The sequence below is a fragment of the Cnephaeus nilssonii genome (assembly GCF_951640355.1).
Source record: "Cnephaeus nilssonii genome assembly, chromosome: 3".
Lineage (NCBI taxonomy): Eukaryota > Metazoa > Chordata > Mammalia > Chiroptera > Vespertilionidae > Cnephaeus > Cnephaeus nilssonii.
Window position 1 is genome coordinate 77,546,858 of NC_137074.1, and position 24,355 is coordinate 77,571,212.

Below are 24,355 nucleotides of genomic sequence, written 5' to 3' on the forward strand. Positions count from 1 at the left end.
AGAGGTGTGATGGGGCGTCATCTTCCCCTGATCGCCGGGTCGCCTCCCACCTCTGAGGGCTCCCGGACTGTGAGAGGGGGCAGGCCGGGTTGAGGGACCCCCCTCCAATGCATGAATTTTCATGCACCGGGCCTCTAGTATATATATAAAAGTAGAGAGAGGAGTATGTAACAACTCTAGTGTGACCATGGCTCAGCTGCACCTATATGTCATTCTTGTGTCACCTACCTTTTTTTCTCCCTGAAATATTTAAAAACAAATTTAAGACATTTCATTTGACTTCAGAATATCTCTAAAAAATTAGATCTTTAAATAATAACATTATCACACCAAAAAACAATCATTCTTGACTATTACTGAATGCCCAATTCCTCTTAAAATATCTCTAATTACCTTAAAAATATCTTTTTGCAGTTGGTTAGCTTAAATCAAGAAACAAACAAGATATACACATTACTTTTGGAGATGTAGCTCAATAAAGGGTGGGGCAAAAGTAGGTTTAGAGTTGTGAGTACAAGGTTTTATTCTTGTGTTATTATTTATTCGTTATTACCTTATTTTCCATACAAACAACTATAAACCTACTTTTGCCCCACCCTGTATATGACAGTTCCTTCCACAGCCTCCCCTTTCCTTTTATAAATGGCATTTCTATTCAGGCAAACCTCAAAGATATTGCGGGTTTAGTCCACTGCAACAAAGCAGGAATTACAATAAAGTAAGTCACAATCTTTTTGCTAGTAGAGGTTCTTGCTTTCAATTTGTAATTAAATGCAACCTATGTGAAGTGCAGTAAAACAAGGTATGACTACATAGACTTTACGGTTGATAGCATGTGCTTCTCTAGCTCCTTTATTCCCTTAAACTGCTGTGGGCTTGATTACACTGTTGTTCACCTTTCTTCATTGTTGTTGCAAGATTGCTCAGGTGGTACTGTTTACTCTCTACTGCATCACCTCAGGAGGCATTTGATATCCACTTGTCCTCTATTAGTGTTAGAGTAATAGTGTTTCTAAATCACTGGGTATTTTCATTCCTAAAAGCTTATTGGATAATACATATTCATGGCAATGTGCACGTGGTGATCAAGCTACCAGGTTAATCCAGAGTTAACTGAGAGGCAACAGAAGTTATCAATTAATGGTCAGAGAAGCAGGGAAGGAATAGTTCCTTTGGTAGATAAGAGGCCAAAAAGTAGAGAAGGATTTGACTATAGATGGAGAGGAAGGCAGAGGACAAATAAGATGCTCAAAGAACAAGATACTGGGTCCCAATTACGGTTCTAAAAGATACTTTACACACTTGTACCAATAAATGTTTCCAAATAAATTCAGAAAACCCAAGAATTCTTTATTTTATGTTAGTTTACCAAACAACCTTATAAAAACTTCTACTTCACTTGCTTAAGAGCAAGGTGCTGCTCTCTAAGCCAAAGGTTCCAAACTAGACTACAAAGTAGATTATCCTCGGAACTTTAAAATACTGAGGCATGGCTCCCACCCAATCAATTCTGATTCAATGGGTCTAAGGCAGTGGTCGGCAAACCGCGGCTTCTGCCACTCTGTTGACTAATGAGTTTGCCGACCAAGGTGAGGACCAGGTATTACTTAAACAGTATTATTCAAAAGTCTTTCCAGGTGACTCTAATATGTAGCCGTAATTGAGAACCACTGCTCTTAGCTAAAGTTAACAATAGCAGCAACATTTACTAAGCATGTGTTGTATGTTACATACTGTTCTAAGTACTTTAAATGTATGAGTTCATTTTCTATTTTCCAAGTGAGGAAACAGAGAGGTCAGGTAACTTGCCCACGGTCACAGAGCAAGCTAACAGCAGAGTTAGGATTAAATATCAAGAAGTTTGGATCAAAAGCCCTTGTTCTTAATGACCATGATATACTGCCTCCTAAGTATGAATTATACTTGTATTCTTTAATTGCAAATAAAATGATCAAAGAAAAACAAAAAAAATTAGATAATTAACTTTCTCCTTCTTAGAAATATTACAACGGCATTTTGTTGCAAGGGTAGGAGCACAGGCTTGTTACAAAAGTAAATGAACAGACATAAATATTGTGTCTTCCCAAAAGATTCAAATTTTTGAGATTCACACATACTTTTAATAATTTCCCACATATTATCCATACAGCATAGTTATTCAATCGTAAGTATCAAAAATTGCTTTAGTTGTAAAACTCAGGCAATAACGTATTACATATACATTTATAAGAAAATGTCCTACCTATTTCAGTTCTGCTAACTCCAATTCCATTATAAATTCTCAAGTAATTTAAATGACAAGAATCAGAATCTTCAATGTCAAAGTCACCAAATTTGATGCGCAATCTTTCTCCCATCTTTACACGAATCTCCCATTCACAAACGGTGCTGTTGGGATAGGTCTGTGGGTAGTTTATGGACATAAGGGTTCCACTTTCAGGGCCTAGTACAGTGTGTCCACATCCATCACCTTTAAAAAGAGTTAAAAGAACAATAAATTATTCTTACATTTTTAACTTAAACTACAAATACATAGGATTTTTTAAAATGTATTCTATTATATATTTTATATCACCAATACTTTCTTTACACAAGATAAAAAAGATGACATAGTTTTTAGGATATCTACATACAGGAGCCAACAGAAGCCAGGTTAGGTCAAAATAATCAATAATTAACTTTATAATTTTTGAGTTCAACTGACCTTCCAATCTGAATTAGAAGTAAACATAATTTGGCAAAAAATACATATACATGTCATAAATCCAAACTTTAAGAATATCAATTCATAATAATTATTTAAAGTAAATGTAAACTATAAAAATAAAAGTATGTGACTAGCTTCATCTATTCATTTACAAATATCACAAACCTCTTCTAAATTCTGTGAGGTGAATGATTAACATATACTAAAGATAATGCAATCACTGATTATATGACACCCTGCAAAGCTCGCCTTCTTGAAGGCATTAAAGCACTATTTATTGAAATTTAATTTTATATTCTACTGAAATTTGACTTTTTAGTAACCCCTCTGCAAAAGCCTCATTGTTTCCCTACAAAATGATGAGAAAATGCTTATTTAAAGATTAGGGAAAATGACCTTCATATCTTGGTAGTAGCATTATTTGTTCTAGAAATTTCTTCAGAAATTGGATATGAAAACTCAGGTAACTTAACATTATTGTTTATAAAAATAAAATATGTACATCCTTCCCTTTCTTATGAAATGTGTTATTTTACTGGGCAGGGGACATGCATTATTGATGAAAAGGTTTTAGCTGCTGCACCAATTGTATAGTTTAGCATTCCTTAATGACAGGATTCAAATACATTCTTTTTAATAGGAAGATTAATACATCCTTTTAAAATGACAGTATTTTCCCCTTCAAAAGAGCTATTGATAATCATTGTTTGGAACAGTTTGGTGCTTGCACAAAAAAACAATATTGAAAGTGACACTGCTGGGTTTTAATCTTAATATGGATAGAGATGGCTGTCACAGAATGTTCTGTTATCTTGCCATTATCTTGAATTATTATTTTTACGAACAATGTAGAAGTGGTATCATTTACTAGAACAGATGAAAGCTTTAAAGGCCTATGAATAAGAACTTAACATAGTATCTAGCAAGTAGTAGTTGCAAAGTAAAATTTTATTAATATTTATTAACCTACTAGAGGCCCGATGCATGAAATTCATGCAAGAGTAGCCCTTCCTTCCCCTGGCTGCAGGCACTGGCTTCCCTCTGGCACCCGGGACCCAGCCTTCCCTCACAGCCCTGACTTCGTCCAGAAGGACGTCCGGTCTAATTAGCATATTATGCTTTTTTATTATTGATGAAATAAATAATTTCAATCTAGTCTCAAAACTACCTTTAATGAAGAACCAACAACACTGGACCTAGATTCTGATGACTATGCTTCAAATCCTTTGTTGATAAATAATTTTTATTCTCAAATCCATATGAATACTGTTACTTAAGCTACTTTTAAAGGTTAGTCAGTATTTGCAATCTGGCTTCCTAAATAAATCTCTCTCCTATAAAGCTTAGCTTTTAATCAATGTGAAACTTTATCTTCTACACCTCCTTTCATCCTATACATAAGAACTAGGCATAGCAGCTCAATAATATAATAATGCATGAAAGCACCATAAAATAAACATATAAATTTTTGTGTGATACACCCACTGATATTTTACAAATATAAATCTTAAAATGTGATATAAATCAGAGGAAAAAAAACAACCACAGATTTTTCCTAAAACTATCATGAAAATACCTTGAATATATCTGTTGGAGATTATCTAAATTGGAAACATAGGGATATAAAACCCTCACTGTGAAAATAAATGAATTATAATATAATTAACTTTTTTAAAAATTTCTTTATTGATTAAGGTATCACATATTTGTCCTCATCCCCCCATTCCCATCCCACACCCCTCCCCACACATGCCCCCACCCCCCTGTTGTCCTTAACCGCTGGTTAGGCTCATATGCTTGCACACAAGTCCTTTGGTTGATCTCTCCCCTTTACCCCCACCCTCCCCTACCCTCCCCCTGAGGCCCGACAGTCTGATCCATGCCTCCTTGTTTCTGGGTCTGTTCTTGTTCATCAGTCTATGTTGTTCATTATTTCCCCTAGATGAGTGAGATTATATTATATCCAGAACTGTAATATAATTAAGTTTTGAATAATCATTAACATTTTTCCTTGGAGGAAAAAAACAACTACCCTAAGATAGAGTTTCTAACATGAAACTAGTCTGAAATGTTCTCTTACCATTGAAAAGATAAATACATGCTTTCTGGAAGTGTTTTGATCTTTAAAATGTAGCCACTGAATAAATGAAGTAACTCAAAATATAAATGTATTTTTTTTAGTAAACAGAAACTAAGGCAGCTTTTTCCGTGATTGGAAGTGTTGATGGATTTCAGAAAGCCAAGAATTTCCTATTAACAGCTGAATTCTTGACTTAGTAATGGCAGGTTGCTGCATTTAATGTATTCCCCATAGGCTGTTACTTAACTTAAGGTTGTGATTTTAAAATGGATTTTACAGAAAGTATAAGCAGTGTGTTAGTAGTAATTTTTGTCTTTATGTTCATATTTATGTTTGAGTCTCAATAATACACAAAACATTTCTTGTCCTCTCCTCCATAAAGCATATACTTTCTACACAAGTTAACACAATAACTACTACTTGATGAAAAACAGGACTTTAGTGTGCACGCTGATGAAGAAAACAATTGAAGCTGTCCTTTTTCAGTTATCTTATGTAGGGGGAGGGCACCAACAGTCCACAAGTAATGTGCCAAGAATGTTTTAAAATATGTGATGGAGTTCAGAGCTTCCTCCTCTTGCAAACAAGATGATATGCACCAGAAACCAAAGTTAAAAGTCTTAAATCTACTGCAATGAACAAGTTTGAATGTTGCATATTTCAAAGACTACTTGGTAAGTTTAATTTGACTAGATAAATACTAGTGGCTTAGCTGGCCAGGTTAAACACCTACTGCTGAGATGTATGTTTAGAATATTCTAGTTAGAAAGGGAATGCTGGGCTTATACTCACTAGGCCAGTTTTCAAATGCTTTTCTCTGTTATTTTACATTGTGACTGTGACTCTGAACATTCTAGCACGTATAGGGTCTTGACTCTATTCTTGACTCACTAAAGAGTCCCAACCTAGGACAGTCTGGAAAAACAAACAAACAAACAAAAACAAACAACAACACTACACTAGGCATCCAAAGGTCATAATGTTCAACTCTACAATCAAAGAAAGATCTTGACCTCACTTTTACCCCCAAATTAGAAAATGTGCTCCCAGGTTATTTTTACAATTCTTAAAAGTAAAGCCTATTCTATACCAAAATACTTAAAATGTGACAAAATATTATAAAGTAAAACCAAAATCTGGAAATATTCTTTATCAACAAATCACCAATCTACAGGGTGGGGCAAAAGTAGGTTTACAGTTCTAAGAGAAACACAGTTTATTCTTGTATTATTACTTTTGCCGCACCCTATACTTAGAGCAATGGTTCTTAACTGGAATGGGGAGAGGCTGCCACAGGAGTGACTGTACCTCTCATTTGGCAATGTCTGAAGACATTTTTGGTTGTCACAACCAGAGGGGGGGGTGCTATTGGCATCTAGTGGGTAGAGGCCAGGGATGCTGCTAAAACATCTTACAATGCACAGGACAGCCCCCTAGAATAAAGACTGGCCCATCCTAAATGTCAACAGTGCCTAGGTTGAGAAACGTGACTTAGAGCAAAGATTAGAAGATCCGGGTTAGTTCTTGGCTGGGTTTCATTTGGCCCAAGGGTTATGCTGTTCTATTTGCTATGGGTACAACCCAGGAAATAGTTTCCCCTCAGAGGTCAGCAGTTATACTAAAGAGTTTTATGTTTCCACTTCCCAATTTTCCAAGCAAATAAATGGAATGCTTTGTTTTCCTTTAAGTTAAAGAAAAAAAATAATTTTTATTAGTGTACAACCCTCAAATGATTTTTTCTACTGCTAATAAGGTCACGAGTAATAAACAGTCCCTAATTTTTCTGCTTAGCTTGGTACAGTGAGAAGAATAATGATCTATGGCCAGGCTGTATTACCTACTCTTACTCATTTCACAAGGCAGAAATGACAAAAAGAGCATCACTACTACTGAAAGCATAGCTTTCCAAATGGATATCATAGGAACAATCCATACACTCTCATCAGCAATTCCAGTATCACCAACTCTTTTTCCAACTCCATCACCACCACCACCACCACCTGTCAACTTCTCCTCCTTCTCTTGAAAACTATAATTGACCATAAAGGTAGAAGCCTGATAATGTAATTTCTGAATTTTATTTTAGTGGAGAAAAAACATTGGAATTTGATCTTACTGCTCCTTTGCTTGGCTGCAAATTTAACCAGGGGATTACTCACAGAACATGTGTTCACTTCCTCTGAAGAGTGTAAGGTCAGATGTGTTAAGCCAGATATAAATTTTGATATTGTTCCAGAAAAATAACTGAATACCTTTTTTTTTGCTTCTTATCCCCAGAGAAACCAAAAAGAACATTAAACACATTTAAATGACAATGAATTAATACAACAAAGAACACATGGCTTATTTTAGGCTGCTTTAAACTTTGAATCAACTGGGGTTTTTTGATAAACATGTGCTCGTGATGCTGATTTCATGTGACCCTCCAACCACCCCCATATCTTAGTCACATTACTACTAATAAATAATATAAATTCTTATTTGCTGAATTATGTTAATATGAACATGGTGTACCTTCTAAAAATACTTTAATAACAGCAAATACAAATGCAGAATGCTTGCACAAATGTCAAAACTGTAGAGCAACGTAACTTTCATTAGAGTCACTGTAAACTATGAAAGGTTTATACTTTTCCAGTGGGTGTTCAAGAATTTCTTTACCACTGTGAACTAGTATGTCTGATTTCACTTCCTCTAAGTAAGCATCACTTCTGTTACGTCTTATAATACATCTGTGAAATCTTATAATCAATTGAAAAAGAGACAATTAGAGAGTAGAAAGGTGTTCAAAAGAATAACTTCCAAGTCTTAACTAATATATCCTTTTTCATTTGACTAAAAATGAAGATTTTTAATGCATTACTTAGCACTATGAAATTTTAGGCCAGAAGTATTATATCAGTCCTATTACTGTAAGACTTTTAAAGTTGCATGACTACAAATCTTATATAGATAATTCAAGGTATCACTTTAATTTTACTCAACATTTTTCAATATTGCATAGGATAGATATGCATTGAGAGCCTAAAAAGCGTCACTGTGTACCTTTGTAGAAAAAGAAATAGCTCCCAGCTTTATTATTTTTTAAGCCCAACTTCAACTCTGCATTATAGATAATTTATAAAACTGAGTAACATAAAGGAATGTGATATGTATAAATCCTCTTCAACCTCCAAATCATAAACTACTTAGAACAGAATGTGAAGCAAATGGTCTCTGGTGTCATACAATGAACTTATATGCCCTATCTACCACTCACTGTGACCTCAAGAAGGTAATTTATTGTTGTGAAACCTCAGTTTTAAAAAACAGGGATACTAAAAACTCAAACCACATAGGGTAAGACTTAAATAAGATAGTGTATGAAAAGACGTAGTATCAAGAGGCTAACCCATAATAAGTGTTCAATAAATGTTTGAGAGTATTAGTATCATCCTAAAAGATCTGAAAGGCTTTGCCCATCATATGTAGAGCCAGCACGCTTGGTCAAAATCTAACTAAAGTAAAAGAAAAATGGACCATTCGTAATTTTAGAAAATTTATAGCAGCTTTAAAGCTTCAAGCGTATCTTATGCAAAGTATATATCCATTAGAAAGTAATTCTCATTAACACTCTCCCCTATGACATCTACTTCACTTCAGTTACTCACTTGCAGGACCGCAACCTGGACTTTGCTTCTGCCATTATCAAAGTCTGCTTCCACCTCTGAAATCTCAAAAACTTTAATGGACTACTCTACTGGTCAGCCTCCTGACCTCTCAGCTCTCTTACACCGACTGCGTACTTTCTGAACTTGGCATCTCTCTTTTCGCCCCATCTATTAATTGTGTCCTGGCCTCATTTCTTTTCCTAGCCAGCCTGGACCTCATGTCCACTGGACTTAACTACACTCTTCTGGTACATTCATTTCCTAGCTACCATGTCCTTCTTGAGTAACCCGGCAACTCCCCCGACCCTGAGTCAAATGATCTCGCTTTGTCAAGGAACTGAGCACCACTGGAATAAAAGGAATCACAAAATCCAAAAGATATGTGTCATTAGAGTAATCTAAAACTACTCAGTAGTCTCTTATTCAGTGGTTCTCAAAATGTAGTCTCCATTAGAAACACCTAAGGTTCTAAGGCCCTCATCCCCATAAATTCTAAAAAATGTCAAAAAATTACCTGGAACTTGCCCTAGCTGGTTTGGCTTAGTGGACAGAGAGTTGACCTGTGGACTGAAGGGTCTCTGGTTCGATTCCAGTCAAGGGCATATGCCTGTGTTGCGGGCTCGATCCCCAGGAGGGGGCGTACAAGAGACAGCCAATCAATGATTCTCTCTCATTATTGATGTTTCCATCTCTCTCTCTCCCTCTCCCTTCCTCTCTGAAGCCAATAAAAATATATATTTTTTAAAATTACCTGGAACTTGTAAATAGGGAAAACACACACACACACACACACACACACACACACACACACACACACACACAAAAGGAAAGCAGCACATCCTATAATGTCATAGAGGCCAAAAGCCATCCAAGAATTATAGGGCAAAATACTTAGTTGGACTTACTATTTATCACTGATTAAAGGTCCCAGTCTTGGTTACATGTTAACTGGTAAATTGTTGCTTGGTAGAGATGCATATTAATTTCTGTGCAGGTGAAAAGGTAATCCCAAAGGTGACAGTTTATGGCCCTAGTGACCATTAACCAAATTTAGCCATCTAGCCTAGCAATCATATCCTAAGATTGCCTATAAACACCTAACTTCTCAAATATTCTTTGGACGGGTTATGATATCTTACTGGTTCCCTCATTAATGAATGAGTTAAATAAAATCTTTGATATGTGTTCATTTTATATTATATGACAATTATGATTGGCTTTTTTTCTTTTAACAAATTTGACATTGTAAGATACTTCTCCAGTGGGGTCTAGGATCTGTACTTTAACAAATCTTAAAATACTAACAGCAATAACAACAAAAACCGTACCAAGAAAAACCTTTCCACCCAGTGTCCCTTGACATTTACCATCTTCTTTTTCACTTTTCTTTCTTTTACAGGGATTTCTTTAGTTCTTTATACTTCATATCTTACTTCTTTGCCTCCCACTCTAGCTTTAATGAACTGTAATTCAGCTTCCAGACAGCTGTAGGTTGGACTGTGCCTCCCAAAATGATATGTTCAAGTCCTAATTTCTGATACCTGTGAATGCAACCTTATTTGGAAATAAGGTCTTTGCAAATGTACTCAGGTTAAGATACAGCCATACTGAACCAGGGTAGACTCTAATCCAATGACTTTTAAGAGGAGGAAAATTTGGACATAGATACAGACAAGAATACCATCCAGCTACGAGGCAGAGAATGGAGTGATGCAAAAGAACGCTGAAGACTGCTACCATCAGAAGCTAGGGAAAATCAGGGATCCTCACCTAGGGTCCTTGGAGCAAGCATTGCCCTGTCGATACCTTAATTTTTTACAATTCTAGCCTCTAGAATTATGAGCCAATACATTTCTGTTGTTTTAAGCCATGTAAGTTTGTGGTAATTTGTTATGGCAGCCCTACGAAATGCAGGCCTATGTCTCTAATGAAACCATTCACTAAAGCAGTTTCCGAGCTATCAAAACTCAATGGATACCTTTCTATACTTATCATTTGTGATCTTTCTACAGCAACTGGCATTGCTGGCCCTTCCAGCCCTCGCATATTTCTTCCTTCCTTCATACCTTCCCTCCCTCATTCATTTTTTTAAAAAATATATTTTACTGATTTTTTACAGAGAGGAAGGGAGAGGGACAGAGAGTTAGAAACATCAATGAGAGAGAAACATCCATCAGCTGCAGCTTGCACACCCCCTACTGGGGATGTGCCCGCAACCAAGGTACATGCCCTTGACTGGAATCGAACCTGGGACCCTTCAGTCCGCAGGCCGACGCTCTATCCACTGAGCCAAACCAGTTAGGGCACCCTCTCTCATTCTTAAAACTCTCCTTCCTTTCCTGACCAGTTTGGCTCAGTGGACAGAGCGTCGGCCTGCAGACTCAAGTGTTCCAGGCTCGATTCCGGTCAAAGGCATGTACCTTGGTTGCAGGCACATCCCCAGTAGGAGGTGTGGAGGAGGCAGCTAATTGATGTTTCTCTCATTGATGTTTCTAACTCTCTATTCCTCTCCCTTTCTCTCTGTAAAAAAAAAATCAATAAAATATATTTAAAAAAACAAAACTCTCCTTCCCTCTCTTAGCTCTTCCAACTCTGTCCTTGCAACTTCTCTGGCATCCTAGCTGACCTGGCTTCTTACTGCTGATGATGCTGTTCTTCAGAGTTCTTTCCCCACTCTTTGTATTCTACCAGAGCATCCTCACCTAATTCTAGGATTTTAGTTACCACTGAAATGGAGGAAGCTCTAAAGCCTCCAACCACTGTTCTCTTAATCCTCAAACTTGTCACCTACTTAAACATTAAGCACCTCTGCTAAGAAGTTCCACTGCATTCAAACTCATCCTGTCCCAAGTATTCAAGGAACATCTTCCACATGCCAGGCACTGTAGTAGGTGCTATGAATAACAACAAAAATGAGAAACAAAGCCTCTGTCCTTAAAGTTTACAATATAGAAAGACAGACATAGCAAGTAATTTTCATGGATGGTGAGTAGTACGAGGAAGTAATGAGAACTTTATGCATGTGTGTCTGTGCATGATAAATAGCAGTTAACTAGGTAGAAAACCTGGTGGGTGAAGGAGGTGGAAAGCAGGGAGAACATGATTGCAGAAATGAAAAAAAAAAAAAAAGCATCTTAACCTTTGCTCTCTCAACTTTAACTGGTCATTATGTTTTATACCTTCTCTCCTCAGTATCTCTAAATTTAGTCCCTCTGAACAAGTGCAGGCCCTTGTTTCCACACTTCCTAATCTTTCCTTCCTCTAACCCATTGTCCACACTCCTGCCAGTGTTTCTGAAACACCAACTGGGTCATGTAGGTCCCTTATTTAAAAACCCTTCCACTATTTTCCACCGAGGATACAATAAAAGTCAGATTCTCCAGCAAGGATACAAGGTCTGTTATAATCTTTCCCCTATTCCCCTTCCAGTTTCATTTCCTGACTTTCCCCACAACCTCTTTGCTCCAGCTGCAGAACTATGGGTGACTGCATGCTCCAAGTTCTCTCCTCTGAGCCACTGCACATGCTATTCCACTCTGCCAAGAACAACACCCACCTAGCAAATTCAACGTTACCTCTTTTGTAAAACATCCTGAAAGTCTTGGTCTTTCTATTTCTATTACCAGAATCTCTTTACTGTACTTAATATGCTTAATTACATATGCATTTTAAAGTATATTTTATTATTGATTTCAGAAAGGAAGGGAGAGGGAGAGATAGAGAACCATTGATCAGCTGCCTCCTGCATGCCCCACACTGGGGATCGAGCCCGCAACCTGGACATGTGCCCTGAGTGAGAATCAAACCAGCCTCCTGGTTCATAGGTCAATGTTCAACCACTTAGCCATGCCAGCCAGGAACAAATCCATTTCTATGTCAGTTTACCATACCAACCTGTAAAACCCTGTTAGGCAGGCATACACACAGAAATAGGTCATACTAGGCTCTTAACACATGCTATTGAATTTAGAAAAATAATAAACACAACCAAGCCAGTGGTAGGCACTTGATAGCAAGTAATTTAGTACAAAGTACACAGGCTTTGGAATCAGACAGACTTGGATTTAAATTCTAGCCATGCCAACTTTTGAGATCCTGGGCACTTAGCCTCTAAAAGCCTCCATATCTTCACCTGTACATGGGGATACCTCCCATATACCAAGGTACCGCTGAGGGTTTGGTAACAACTTCTGTAAAATATAGTGGCCAATGTGAGGCCAACTCACCCTTCCCTCCGATTTCTGGACCTTGTATATTAGGGGAAATTCCAAAATCTCTCCAATGTTGAAGCTATCAGCCTGGAGAATTGCCAAAGCCATGATTCTGTGCATCCACAGAAAGCCAGACTGAACCAAGAGACCAAAATGAAGCTGAATCCTTGGTGCCTGAGGCCCAGCTGCATTCCTGCTTTCCCCTTGGCTTAGCATGGTTCAGCTCTTCCCAAGACTCCACAATGTGATCTTAGAATCCTCCGAATACTTTTCCCTTCCACGGTAAGCAGATTTAGACTTCTGTTCCCTACGACCTCGAGAGTCCTAACTAAAACACATTTCTTCCACCTATGCAACAGAATATCTCTCTCAGGCCTATAAAGGATCCAACGAATAACTAGAAACAAGGGTATGCCAGAAAGAAAGAGATAAGCCATGAACCTGACAACCCATCAACAGAAGTTGGAGAAAGCGGATGTGAAAAGGAAGGTCAAAGCCAGCATTAAGGTCTGAGTGGGTTACAAAGGCCAGGTAAAAAATATATTTCAGGAGAACAATCACACCTTGCGGTCATATTCCTCTACTGCACAGTCTGACCCCTTTCACTGAACTAGAAGTGGAACTTCCCTAAACAGTAACTGGGATGGGGATAACAGAAAGATGGAATAGATCTGGGTCTCATTAGAAAGCAAACATTTGATGATGGAGATTTTAACTAGAGTAGGAAAAAGAGAAACAAAATTTTCATTCATATATCGATTCACTCATTGAACAAATATTTACCAGCTACCCAAACAGATTTGATCCCAGCCCTCAGACATTCTAGAGAGATGCATTACATATTTAATAACACTGGTAACTGGTAAGTACTGTAAATCCCAAAGTTGACATAGCTAGTATTTAAATCCAGGTGTGTCTGACTCCAAAGTCTCCATACTTTCAAAGTCCACCATGCTAAAAAATAGTAAAGACAGACAGAGCTCTCAGGATTTGGAGAGTAAAACAAAAAAACAAGCCAAAACAAAACAAAACTGACAGTTTAAATGACAGTTACAGTACAGTAAAAGCTAGCCTGCAAGGGTTAAAAAGGAAGACATCAATAAGAAATACCTGCTGTGTGCCGGACACTAAGAAATGTACAAGCACTAGAGCAGCTTACTTTTTAGGAAGCTTGTCACTGAAAAAAAAGCTGAGATATAAGGTACCTGAAAAGCAAACAGCTCAAAAGAAAGATGTACAAAAGCAGGTGGTGTTTTGAGCATGTTCCCAAGCATAGAATAAGAAGCACCACAGAAATTTAAATTATACTAAAACACAACGGATATTCCCTGATGAAGCAGTGCTCTGGGAAAGGTGGGAGACAGTTTCAGGAAAAAGGAGAGGTGAGGCAGGAGGCAACGATCTACTGTGCAGGGATGAGGCCAAGGGCAAGAGTTTAGCTCTACAAAGTGGGACAGTCATATGCTGCTGTTGAGCAGTAATTCCCATCTGAGATCTGATTACCAGTCCTCATTTGTGGCCTATCTAATCACAACCGACACATGGCTTTCTCCAGTAATCTTGAGATATCTAGGTCTGAGAAAGCAGACATTGGGGATTGGCACGTGAGCCTTCATGGGCTCTGTCAAGGACCAGGGGAAAAGCATCACTGAGATGACAGACTAGGTTGGTAAGAGACAACTAACCTACAGATGGACAAATGGACTGGGTGGGATGGAGGAACCTATGGCTGATGCCACACCTAATATCTCAGGTACTAACTCCTCAGTCTGCCCCACCATGGAAAGTCCTCCTTAATGTTCCCACTGACCTTTCCAGGCGTTGTTTCTCATTATTTTCCTGACACCAGATTACTAAAGCTCCCCGAGCGTTTTCCAGGCATTTTAGCTGGTGACTAAAAAGAAAGCAGGCAATGACTAGAACCAAAAATAGGAAACTCTTGTAATTGTGGAGGTAACTCTTCAAATGAGAATTTGAAAAAGAACAAAGGAGTGCACCCAACTTGCTGACATTGATTTAGGCCAGGGGTCCTCAAACTACGGCCCGAGGGCCACATGAGGGTGTTTTTGCCGTTTTGTTTCTTTACTTCAAAATAAGATATGTGCAGTGTGCATAGGAATTTGTTCATAGTTTTTTTTAAACTAAAGTCCGGCCCTCCAACAGTCTGAGGGACAGTGAACTGGCCCCCTGTTTAAAAAGTTTGAGGACCCCTGATTTAGGCTGTCATTCTTCTTAAGGATGGTCTGACAGGTGGGCACAAGAGTGCTTTCTAAGAACTAGCCCTGGGTATATTCAGAGTTCCAGTTAAAGGAGGACCCCTCACCTCAAGGAAGTGCAGCAGAGGTCTAGCTCCTGGGAAGAGGATGGCTGGGAAATGCTGGGCAAATGTTAGACCCTGAGCAAGTAGGCTCAAGAAATGGCTCCATTCCCCTGAATCTGAGAAGCCAGTCTCTTGGACTGCTCACTAAGTGTGGGGATTAGACAAAGGACAATGGTGTGAAGGGCATGCAGGTGTCCAGGGACTAACACCAAATAATGTGCTTAGGGCAGCAGATTCACTCTAGAAATGGGCCTTTAATATACATTTCTTGAATGACAGACAGCATACTAATCATTAAAAATAAGAAAATGAATAAAACTCCGTACCAGGAACCAATATTTAAAATAGTGTCATTAATGAATGAACAAAAATAACTGGAAAGTACTATCTTGAAATGCATGTTTGGTGATGGTTAGAAAACTCGTTACAGAGGGAATGAGACCAAAGAAGGATCTCTGAAGGATGATTAAGAGTTTACCAAGTAGACAAGGAAAGTAAAGGCATTCCAAGTAGAGAGAATGGCATATATAAATAGGTCAATAGAGGGAACAAAGCAAAAAAAAGTATAACATTATATTTAAGGAGAATAAAAAGTAGTTCAGTCTTACACCTGAACTATAAAGCATGAAGGTTGCTGGCATGAGATTAATAAGTCAAAGAGGAATAGAGGGACCAGACTGAAAAACTTATACAGATGTAGGCAAAAGTAGGTTTACAGTTGTGAGCATGTGTAAGTTTATTATTTAATATTTTCCATACAAACAACTGTAAACCTACTTTTGCCTACCCCATATTTGTAATATGCAGAGGTTTAGATTTTATCTTATAGGTGACAAAAGAGCTGCTAGCCACACTATGGTAATATTAACTTGGCTCCAAGAGGACAGGCAGTACCACAGTGCACAGAACCATAGCACACAAACATTTGCCCAATAATTGGGCAGGGGTACAGGACATGGGGCTCAAGGAACAAGCAGTAGGCCCAGACCAGAGGCCTGCTTCCAGACTTTTTGCTGTTCTGATGATGTGATTTTTACTCTTCAAATGTCTGCCATCACTGTGGACTAGGAATTGAGCAATTCTTTAAACCTCAGCCACTTAAAACTACTTTATCAGCAAAGCTTCTCCTACTTTCCTAGGTGGTGTGAGCTCTCCTTCCCTCATAAACCCACAGCATTTCTATATATATTCCAACTTGGAGATTATTTCCCAAACTACAGGTTCTCTGAAAACAATGACAATTAAAATTTTTCTCCCAACTACATACCCTTCAGACCTAGCTGAAGTTTTAGCAGCCTTTTAATACCACCCATTATACCACCTGCTTGACAGACACCAGCATTAATTAAATACTACTTTATTTGAATAACTACAGGCATTTTCTGTCCTCATGGATTTGATTGCTTTAATCCACGTAACCTGGAAAATTAGCATGATGTATGTTTCTAAACTAATATTTTGAACTGACATACAGCAGGTCCTCAAATAACATCTTTTCTTTCAACATCGTTTTAACATTGATGAGATGCCAAAACTTAACACTGTTTATACCAATTAGCCTGTGGTAAAATTGGTTTTGTTAATACATCATTTCACTTAAAGTTGCAGAATCTATCAACATCATTAAGGACTTACTGTACTTTCTCAAAGAGTGTATCCTGAGTGAAGAATTTAATCCAGTGGAATAAAGAAAATAATGTAATAGCAGTTCTGAACAATATAGTAATCTATATATATAAAAGGCTAATATGCAAAGCGTCCCCTTGGGAGTTCCAGCGGGAGACCGAGAGTTCAATCGCTCACTATGATGTGCGCTGACCACCAGGAGACGGCGCAGAACGAAGGAAGGCCCCGGCCAGTAGCCAGAAGGCCCCAATCGGTCCTGACTGCTGGCCAGGCCTAGGGACCCTACTCGTGCATGAATTTCGTGCACCAGGCCTCTAGTTACTTCATAAATAATAAATGTCTTGTAAGGAATTTTTACATTTTGAAGTTCTCGACTTGTATTTTGTAAGTACGCTTACATGTTAGCTTATAAATTAATTTTATTTGTTTTTATTGATTTTAAAGAGAGAGGAAGAGAGACAGAGAGATGGAAACATCTATGAGAGGGAGACAACATCAATCAGCTGCCTCCTGCAGGCCCCCTACTGGGGGGTCAAGCCCCCAAGCAACCCTGACAGGAATCTATCTGGTGACCTCTTGTTCATAGGTCAATGCTCAACCACTGAGCCACACCGGCTGGGCATAAATTAACTTTCACATGCTATGTCTACAGAACATAACACACAGTATTAAAAGTACATCCATGTAAGATTATGTAGGTATGTGAATATGGAATAGAAAGGAACATAAAAAGTACAGGTCAATAAATTAGGGGGTAGAACTATGGATAATTATTTAAGTTGTTTTTTTTTGGTTTTGAGTAATAATCATTGTCATCTGCACAATATTTTAAAAATAAAGTACTAAGGCCATAATGTTGTCCTAAAATAAAGTAAATTTAAGAACCACACAAGAAAAACTACCAAGGTGTCCACTCCACTTCATACTTCAACAATCACATTTAGCAAATATCATTATCTCTATAGAGCTCTTCCTAATCCTCCTAATTTTTCATCATTCCACACCCTTCTAACTAATCAAGAAGTGGAAATAGAAACTACCTATTTGCATGTATTCAGTTAATGCCCAATATTATCACCTGCACTTTATTAAATGTAGTCCTTAAATTTAAAATCTACCTCTATGTAAATCTAGCTTTTCCTCATCATACTGAAATACCATTATTCTTTCTGGAAATTAATTTGTCATTTTAATTCTAGTACTGGTACTTTCATTTATACAAACTTCACTATTTTAAATTTTTTTATATTGATCTTCTATAATCCACAATTTTACAATTAATTTTTCACTTATAAGTTTAAAAAATGATTTTAATCTGATCATTAGCATATGTGGAATATGTGCTATATTTCTAATATCCACTGTGCAAAATTAATCATAAATATAGCAGAAAAAAGATGCTTTGATTTTGCCTCTGAACAAAACTACATAAAGAATCTTAATGTTTTATCACACCAAGAAAGACAATGGAAAATTCTAAATTAACTTAAAATGTTAATACCAGAAATAATTACAAATGTTCTTTGCAAAGGGAGATGTGCGCTGCAATTTAGACAATTTACAAATATTGTTCAAAAATATTTCCCTGCATCATAAGGAAATAAAAGCATTACTTGACACTATATAATGCCCCCCCACACACATTAGTTCCAAATACCATTGTGGAACTGAAATCTTTTTATGAAAGAACCTGATTTGTTTTATAAGTTTACTAAATTAGCAAGCAAAAATCTGTATCTTCACAAATATTTCACATTAATATTAACAAACAGGTCAGTTCTTAATGGATTTTAAAATTCACTCCACATTCAAATAATATTCTAACCCCAAAGGTAGGCAAGCCTTCCCATGATACAAATGAGGAAGCTGAGCTCCTGAAATGACATAAATTCCTACAATCATAATGTAAACCAGAGACATAAATCATTCATAGGAGACCCTCGCTTTTCTATTAATATTAAGTAAATGTATTACAGTAGACAATATGCAATCAGCATAAGTTTCACCAATTTAAGTGTTTTACAAAGATGTACATTTTACAGGGGAAAAAAACGGTTTCAATAAAAATAAAGTTTGAAGAGGAACGTAATATCAAATTTACAGATAAAAAAATACACCACTATAACCCATATCTACTAGTAAAAAACAATAGTAAAACAGATATGAATAAATAAGTTAATGACATGAAATTGGTCAAACTACATCTCTGCTGTTTTGAAAGGCTGATAAGTTTTACTGAGCCAAATAAAAAGAAAAATCACTCTGTCAGCAGAAAACCTGAGGAATAGCTATGTATGGCATTATTTGAAATGAAGGTGATCTCTAATTCAAAATGATGTCTGAAAGATAAAACAAACAAACCAAAAAAACCCTGAAGCAACATTCTACCTCCACATCTATAGGTGCTAAGGCAAAAGTGGGCTTACAATTGTGAGTACGCCAAACCGACTTTATTCTTGTATTATAATTTACTAATTACTGTATTATTTTCCATACGAACAACTGTAAAACTACTTTTGCCCCACTCTGCATATAACATGCATTCTACTTAGGCTGGTTGAGAAAAAAAATCTAACAAAAACATTTTACATAGCATATTTTTTAATTCTGACTATATGCAAACTGCAAGCAATTTGAAGAATCATAAAGAAGAAATTACCCGCAACTGTGTTAGCAAAAGACAACTGTTACCATTTTATTTCCTTCCAGTATTTCTCCTAATACTATGTAGACACTTCCATTATTAAAAATTCTATAGGTGTTGTAAAGCACTGCTTCTCATTCTAAAATTGCCTTCTTTTCAGGTTATGCAAGGAACACCAGTGGACCCTAAAAGCACATGTTAGACTACGCGGACAGGTTTAAAAGCATTTCCACCACAGACTGTATAAGGGTCCTTTGGGTAAGAAAATACAATTTTTAAAAATCAGGGAGTGGAAATCCCACACAATTCCCGAGTCTTCAGGTGATATATACCTAACTGGTCCTTATTTTAACCGATAATTTAGCAATGATAATCATTTACAGCTAAGTTATGCTTTCCCCTTTGCAAAACTGTGTACTATCATTTCATTTTCATTAAATTATGAAACAAGTATGAAGGGATTACAAAGTACAAGTTGGTAGTTATAAAATAGTCATGGGGATATAAAGTACAGCATAGGGAACAGTAAAAAATATTGTAATAACTATATATGGTGGCAGGTAGGGTACTGGAAATATGGGGGGATGGGAGGGCAGAAAAATCACTTTGTAAAGGACAAAAGTGTCTAATCACTACACTGTACACCTGAAGCTAATACCAAATAATATTGAATGTCAACTGTAATTGAAAAATAAAATTTTTAAGGAAAAAAGGTATGCATTCTCCTATCAACCATGAGATATGACTTAATATTTATCCAACCAATTTTGAAGAACTAGAAATTAGGTCTTTTAAATTATCAACAGCATTTCTATTTGAGTTTCATCTACATTGGTGTTTATATTAGAGGCCTGGGGCACATTTGTGCACTGCGGGGGTCCTCAGCCCGGCCTGTGCCCTCTCGCAGTCCAGTCTGGGACCCCTCAGGGAATGTCTGCCTGCAGGCTTAGCCCTGATCCCCAGGCCTAAGCTGGCAGTCAGACATCCCTCTAGCAATCCGGGTCTCTTGCAGTCTTGAGACCCCTCGCTCCTTACCACCTGCCTGCACCAGAGACAGAAGAGGCTCCCACCACCGCCACTGTGCTTGCCAGCTGTAAGCCCGGCTTCTGGCTGAGCGGTGCTCCCCATGGGAGCGCACTGACCACCAGGGGGCAGCTCCTGTGCTGAGTGTCTGCACCCTGGTGGTCGTTGTGAGTCACAGTGACCAGTTGTTCCATCTTTCAGTCAATTTGCATATCAGGGTTTTATTATATAGGACTAGAGGCCCAGTGCATGAAATTCATGCACAGGTAGGATCCCTAGGCCTGGCCAGCAATCAGGGCCAATCAGGTTCCCTGCCTCCTCCTTCCCTCACTCCCTCAGCACCCTGCCACCTCTGCTGATCGCCCCAATGTTCCACATCACTCCCTGGTGGTCAGCGCACATCATAGCAAGCAATCAAACTCCTGGTCTCTCGGTGGAACTCCTGAGGAGAAACTTGCATATCAGCCTTTTATTATATAGGATAATACTGTGAGCCCAGCCGGTGTGGTTCAGTGGCTGTGCATAGACCTATGAACCAGGTGATCACAGTTCCATTCCAGGTTGCAGGCCCATTCCTGGGTTGCAAGCTCAATCCCCAGTAGGGGGGCATGCAGGAGGCAGCCAATCAATGACTCTCATCATTGATGTTTCTATTTCTCTCTCCCTCTCTGAAATTTAAAAAAAAAAAAAATGTTCAAAAAAAGATAACACTGTGAAAGACAAACAAATATTTGCTAAAATAGTGGTAAGAACTGAAATAAAATATTGTTTAAAATGTATTGTTGCGTGTTTAATTAGATCAGGCTTGTGAAATTCTAAAAACCAAGGCAACTGTCTCATTTGTGGGGAGACATGTAACATTCTACACTGTTCAAATATTTTTTTTAAAAAAACATGATATAAACACTTTGATTCGGAAATAAGCAAAACAGAGCATTCTGCTTAGGTAGTTATATTCCTTTCTACACCAAGGTACCTTACATTTTTTTGGTCTCAGTTTCCTATGTTTGAAATGGGATAACAATATCTATCTCAAACGTTTGTGGTGAGGATTGAGTTAATACATGTAAACCACTTGGTACTGTGCCTGCGACAAAGTAAGCCCCAATAAGTGTTAGCCATATATAAGCCTGTTTTTTTGTTGTGTGCGTTTTTCCCTACAAGGAGGAAACTACAAGCACAGGCTCCAAGACTTCCATGAAAAGAAGGATTTCACACTCTCACTTATTAAGGGCCAATGTTCAAAAATTTACTGAAGATGATCTAAAACCTGAATGCTAAGCATCTACATTGCATAGAACTGCCTAAATCTAAAAGAGGTCGGTTTACCAAATATGCTTTTTTCCTTACAGTTAGAGATATTATACTCCCATGTGCCTGTCAAAGTCTCAGCATCCTCATAATGACAGGCTTATGGCCAAGATTCCATACTCTACTGAAAACCCTATGAGAGCAACAGTAAGCTGGACTTAAACGTGGAGATCAATTAAAAAATAACCTTCCCAGAAATAAGTAACAATCCTTCTCACTGGGAAATGCAATGGAAAGTATGTTCAATAATGATGTCACACTGATTCAAAAATTACGGTTCACTGCCTGAAAATAGTACAAAAAGGGTGGAGGGTGAATCAGCTCTGCATTCTCTTTCCATCATAGTGATTATTCAATAAACAATTTTGCTTGCTTCTTCAATAGGTTTTCCAAGGATTGCAGATAGAAAAAAAAAAAAGTTTTGTCCCTTTCTGGACCAGCTTGCCCTTTTAACGTGGAACGTCCCATTCAGGTAACACAGGAGGTTGCACCGGGTCAGAGCCAGCGTCTGACCCAGGCAATCTCCAGAGTCTAGATTCTAGACCACCATCCAGACTAATGATCAGGGATTGTAAAGTTCACTTCCTAAATCCAAGACTCAAAGATAACCAGAATCAATTTCATTCGCTGTTGAACCTGAGAACTTCCACAAAAGACAGTAGTTATCGCCACTTGCCTTTCATAGGTCTAAGGTGCTATTTTATTACCTTGCCTTTCTACTGTCTACTCATCAGCCATTTAGCTTAACTTTAGGCGTCACGTCTCCAATACATCGTGTTTCTCCCAAAGATTTTTCCCTAGAAAAAGAATCCAACACCAAAAAGGAGGCCTTGATAGCAGGGTCTCGCTCCCCTCTTTTCAGGAAAATGAATGGCCTTGCCAAAAAAGTAAAGCTGCGCCAAGCTGGGGGACAACAGGCTGATCCGAGCTTTGCAACTCCACCTGGGGAGTGCCGGCCCCGGACTGCCCACGCACGCCAGGCACCCCGCACCTTCCCGGCGTGTGGCAGACCCGGCTCCAGGCCCGCAGCCCTGGCGCCCCGCAGGCTCTCCCCGCGCCTCCCCCGCCGCCCGGGGGGCTCCACGCACCGCGCATTCCCTGGGAACCACTCACCTTGCTGGGCTCCAGCGTCCTCGAGCAGCAGGAGCAGGACAAGCAGGAGCAGAAGGAACGGAGGCATAGGGGGGGAGGAGGAGGAGCTGGAGCGGGGAGGGAGCGGGCCGGAATGGGAGTGGGGGAGCGCGGCCCCTGCGGGGGCGGCGGCCGCGGCCCGGACTCGGGGCTGGTGAGGGCTGCGCCCGGCTCTCACCGCCGTCCGGCTCGCCATCGCGGCGGCCGGCAGTCCGCCTGCATAGTGCGGGCGCCCCGGGAGTCCCGCGCGCCCGGGGCCGCGGCACCCGGCGAGGAGGCGGCGGCGGCTGCGGAGAGAGAACAAGAAGCGGCGCGCGCCTCGCTCCGCGCCGGGACCCCCTCCGCCCCTCACTCCGCTTTCGCTTCCTCTAAGGTCCCTTCCCTCCGTTCCCCGCCCGAGACCCCAGGCCGGGATGCAGGGGAGGGGAGGGAAGGAAGCGAGTGCTCGAGGCGCGGGGGACGGCAGCGACGGAGCTGGGCAGCGAGCCTCCCGCACCGCGTTCCTCGACCCTACGCCCCGCTCGCCGCGCTCTCCCGCCGCTCCGGCTAGCTGGCAGGCAGGCCGGCCACAGAGCCCTCGCGCTCCCTCCAGCGCGCTCTGGCCACGCCTCCTCGGTCGCCACGGCCAATCCGCCGTTAGCTCTGGTCCGTCTCCCCCGCGCCACCCAATCAACGCGCTCTCCCCTCAATCGACCAGTTAGCTCCGCTACCCACTACTCGAGCTCCACCGCCTCGCATCTCTCTCCTCCAATCCCCTGAGGCCTTGGGAAGCGTCCCACCCGCCTCCCCCCATCTGGGTTCCGCCCCCAAGCTCCGGCCCCCGGCGGCCCCCGCCAGACCCTGAGATTTGTTATTGTTGGGACCTCAGCCCAAGCAGATCCCGCTGGGGCGGCCGTCTGCTCTGGTCAATGACTTCCGGGACTTCCCCCATCCCGCTCTCCCGGCTCCTCGGGCTGTGCCTGCTCTTTGCTCCTCCCTCGCTGCACATCAGGCCACTGGAAGGGGTGGGAAACCTGGATTCTGGATGGTTTTAGCTGGGAGCTGAGTCTAAAGAACCTTCCTTCCTTCCTTCCTTCCTTCCTTCCTTCCTTCCTTCCTTCCTTCCTTCCTTCCTTCCTTCCTTCCTTCCTCCCTCCCTCCCTCCCTCCCTCCCTCCCTCCCTTCCTTCCTTCCTTCCTTCCTTCCTTCCTTCCTTCCTTCCTTTTTCTTTCTTTGTTTCGTTCATTCTTTCTTTCTTTCCATTTCTTTCTTTTATAAAAAACAGCGATTTTTTTTTTAAAATAAAAGCTACTGCCAATTGTTGGGGCCACTCCCAGGAACAATAACAGATAAATGTACCCTGTTTCCAATGCCTTTTACTATATTATATTAAGGGGAAAACAAAAAAAGGATATAGCAAGATTCATGCCGCCAAAGTAATTTAAACCTAGCATGCTGACATTCATTCAGCCCTTCTAGAGTTGAGCACCTGCAAAACCTGTGTTATGAGTTGTAGGAGTTGCAGCCTATTACACAGACATATTCCAGGGTCTAGTGTTGGGACAGAGATGGAAATACATCGTGAAAGTCAGAATAAAATAGGTGCTAATTAGAGTCACACACAATGTGATGGAGACTGTCAGGATAGAGTCACAAAAAGAACTAGGTTTTGG

At 39.7% G+C, this 24,355-nt stretch overlaps 1 protein-coding gene across 2 annotated transcripts in view; it reads right to left on the reverse strand.

The window, feature by feature from the left end:
- DCBLD2 (discoidin, CUB and LCCL domain containing 2) overlaps positions 1–23,294 on the reverse strand; it is a 104,566-nt gene extending 81,272 nt beyond the window's left edge. The window contains exons 1-2 of one of the 2 annotated variants that reach the window (XM_079766832.1): positions 22,686–23,294; positions 2,243–2,470 (exon numbers count right to left, since the gene is read on the reverse strand). In XM_079766832.1, the coding sequence (XP_079622958.1) occupies positions 2,243–2,470; positions 22,686–22,899 (442 nt within the window). In that variant the 5' untranslated portion in view covers positions 22,900–23,294. The remainder of the gene's footprint in view (positions 1–2,242; positions 2,471–22,685) is intronic. The other variant, XM_079766833.1, reaches the window with a different exon arrangement.
- Positions 23,295–24,355: the final 1,061 nt, after the last annotated feature.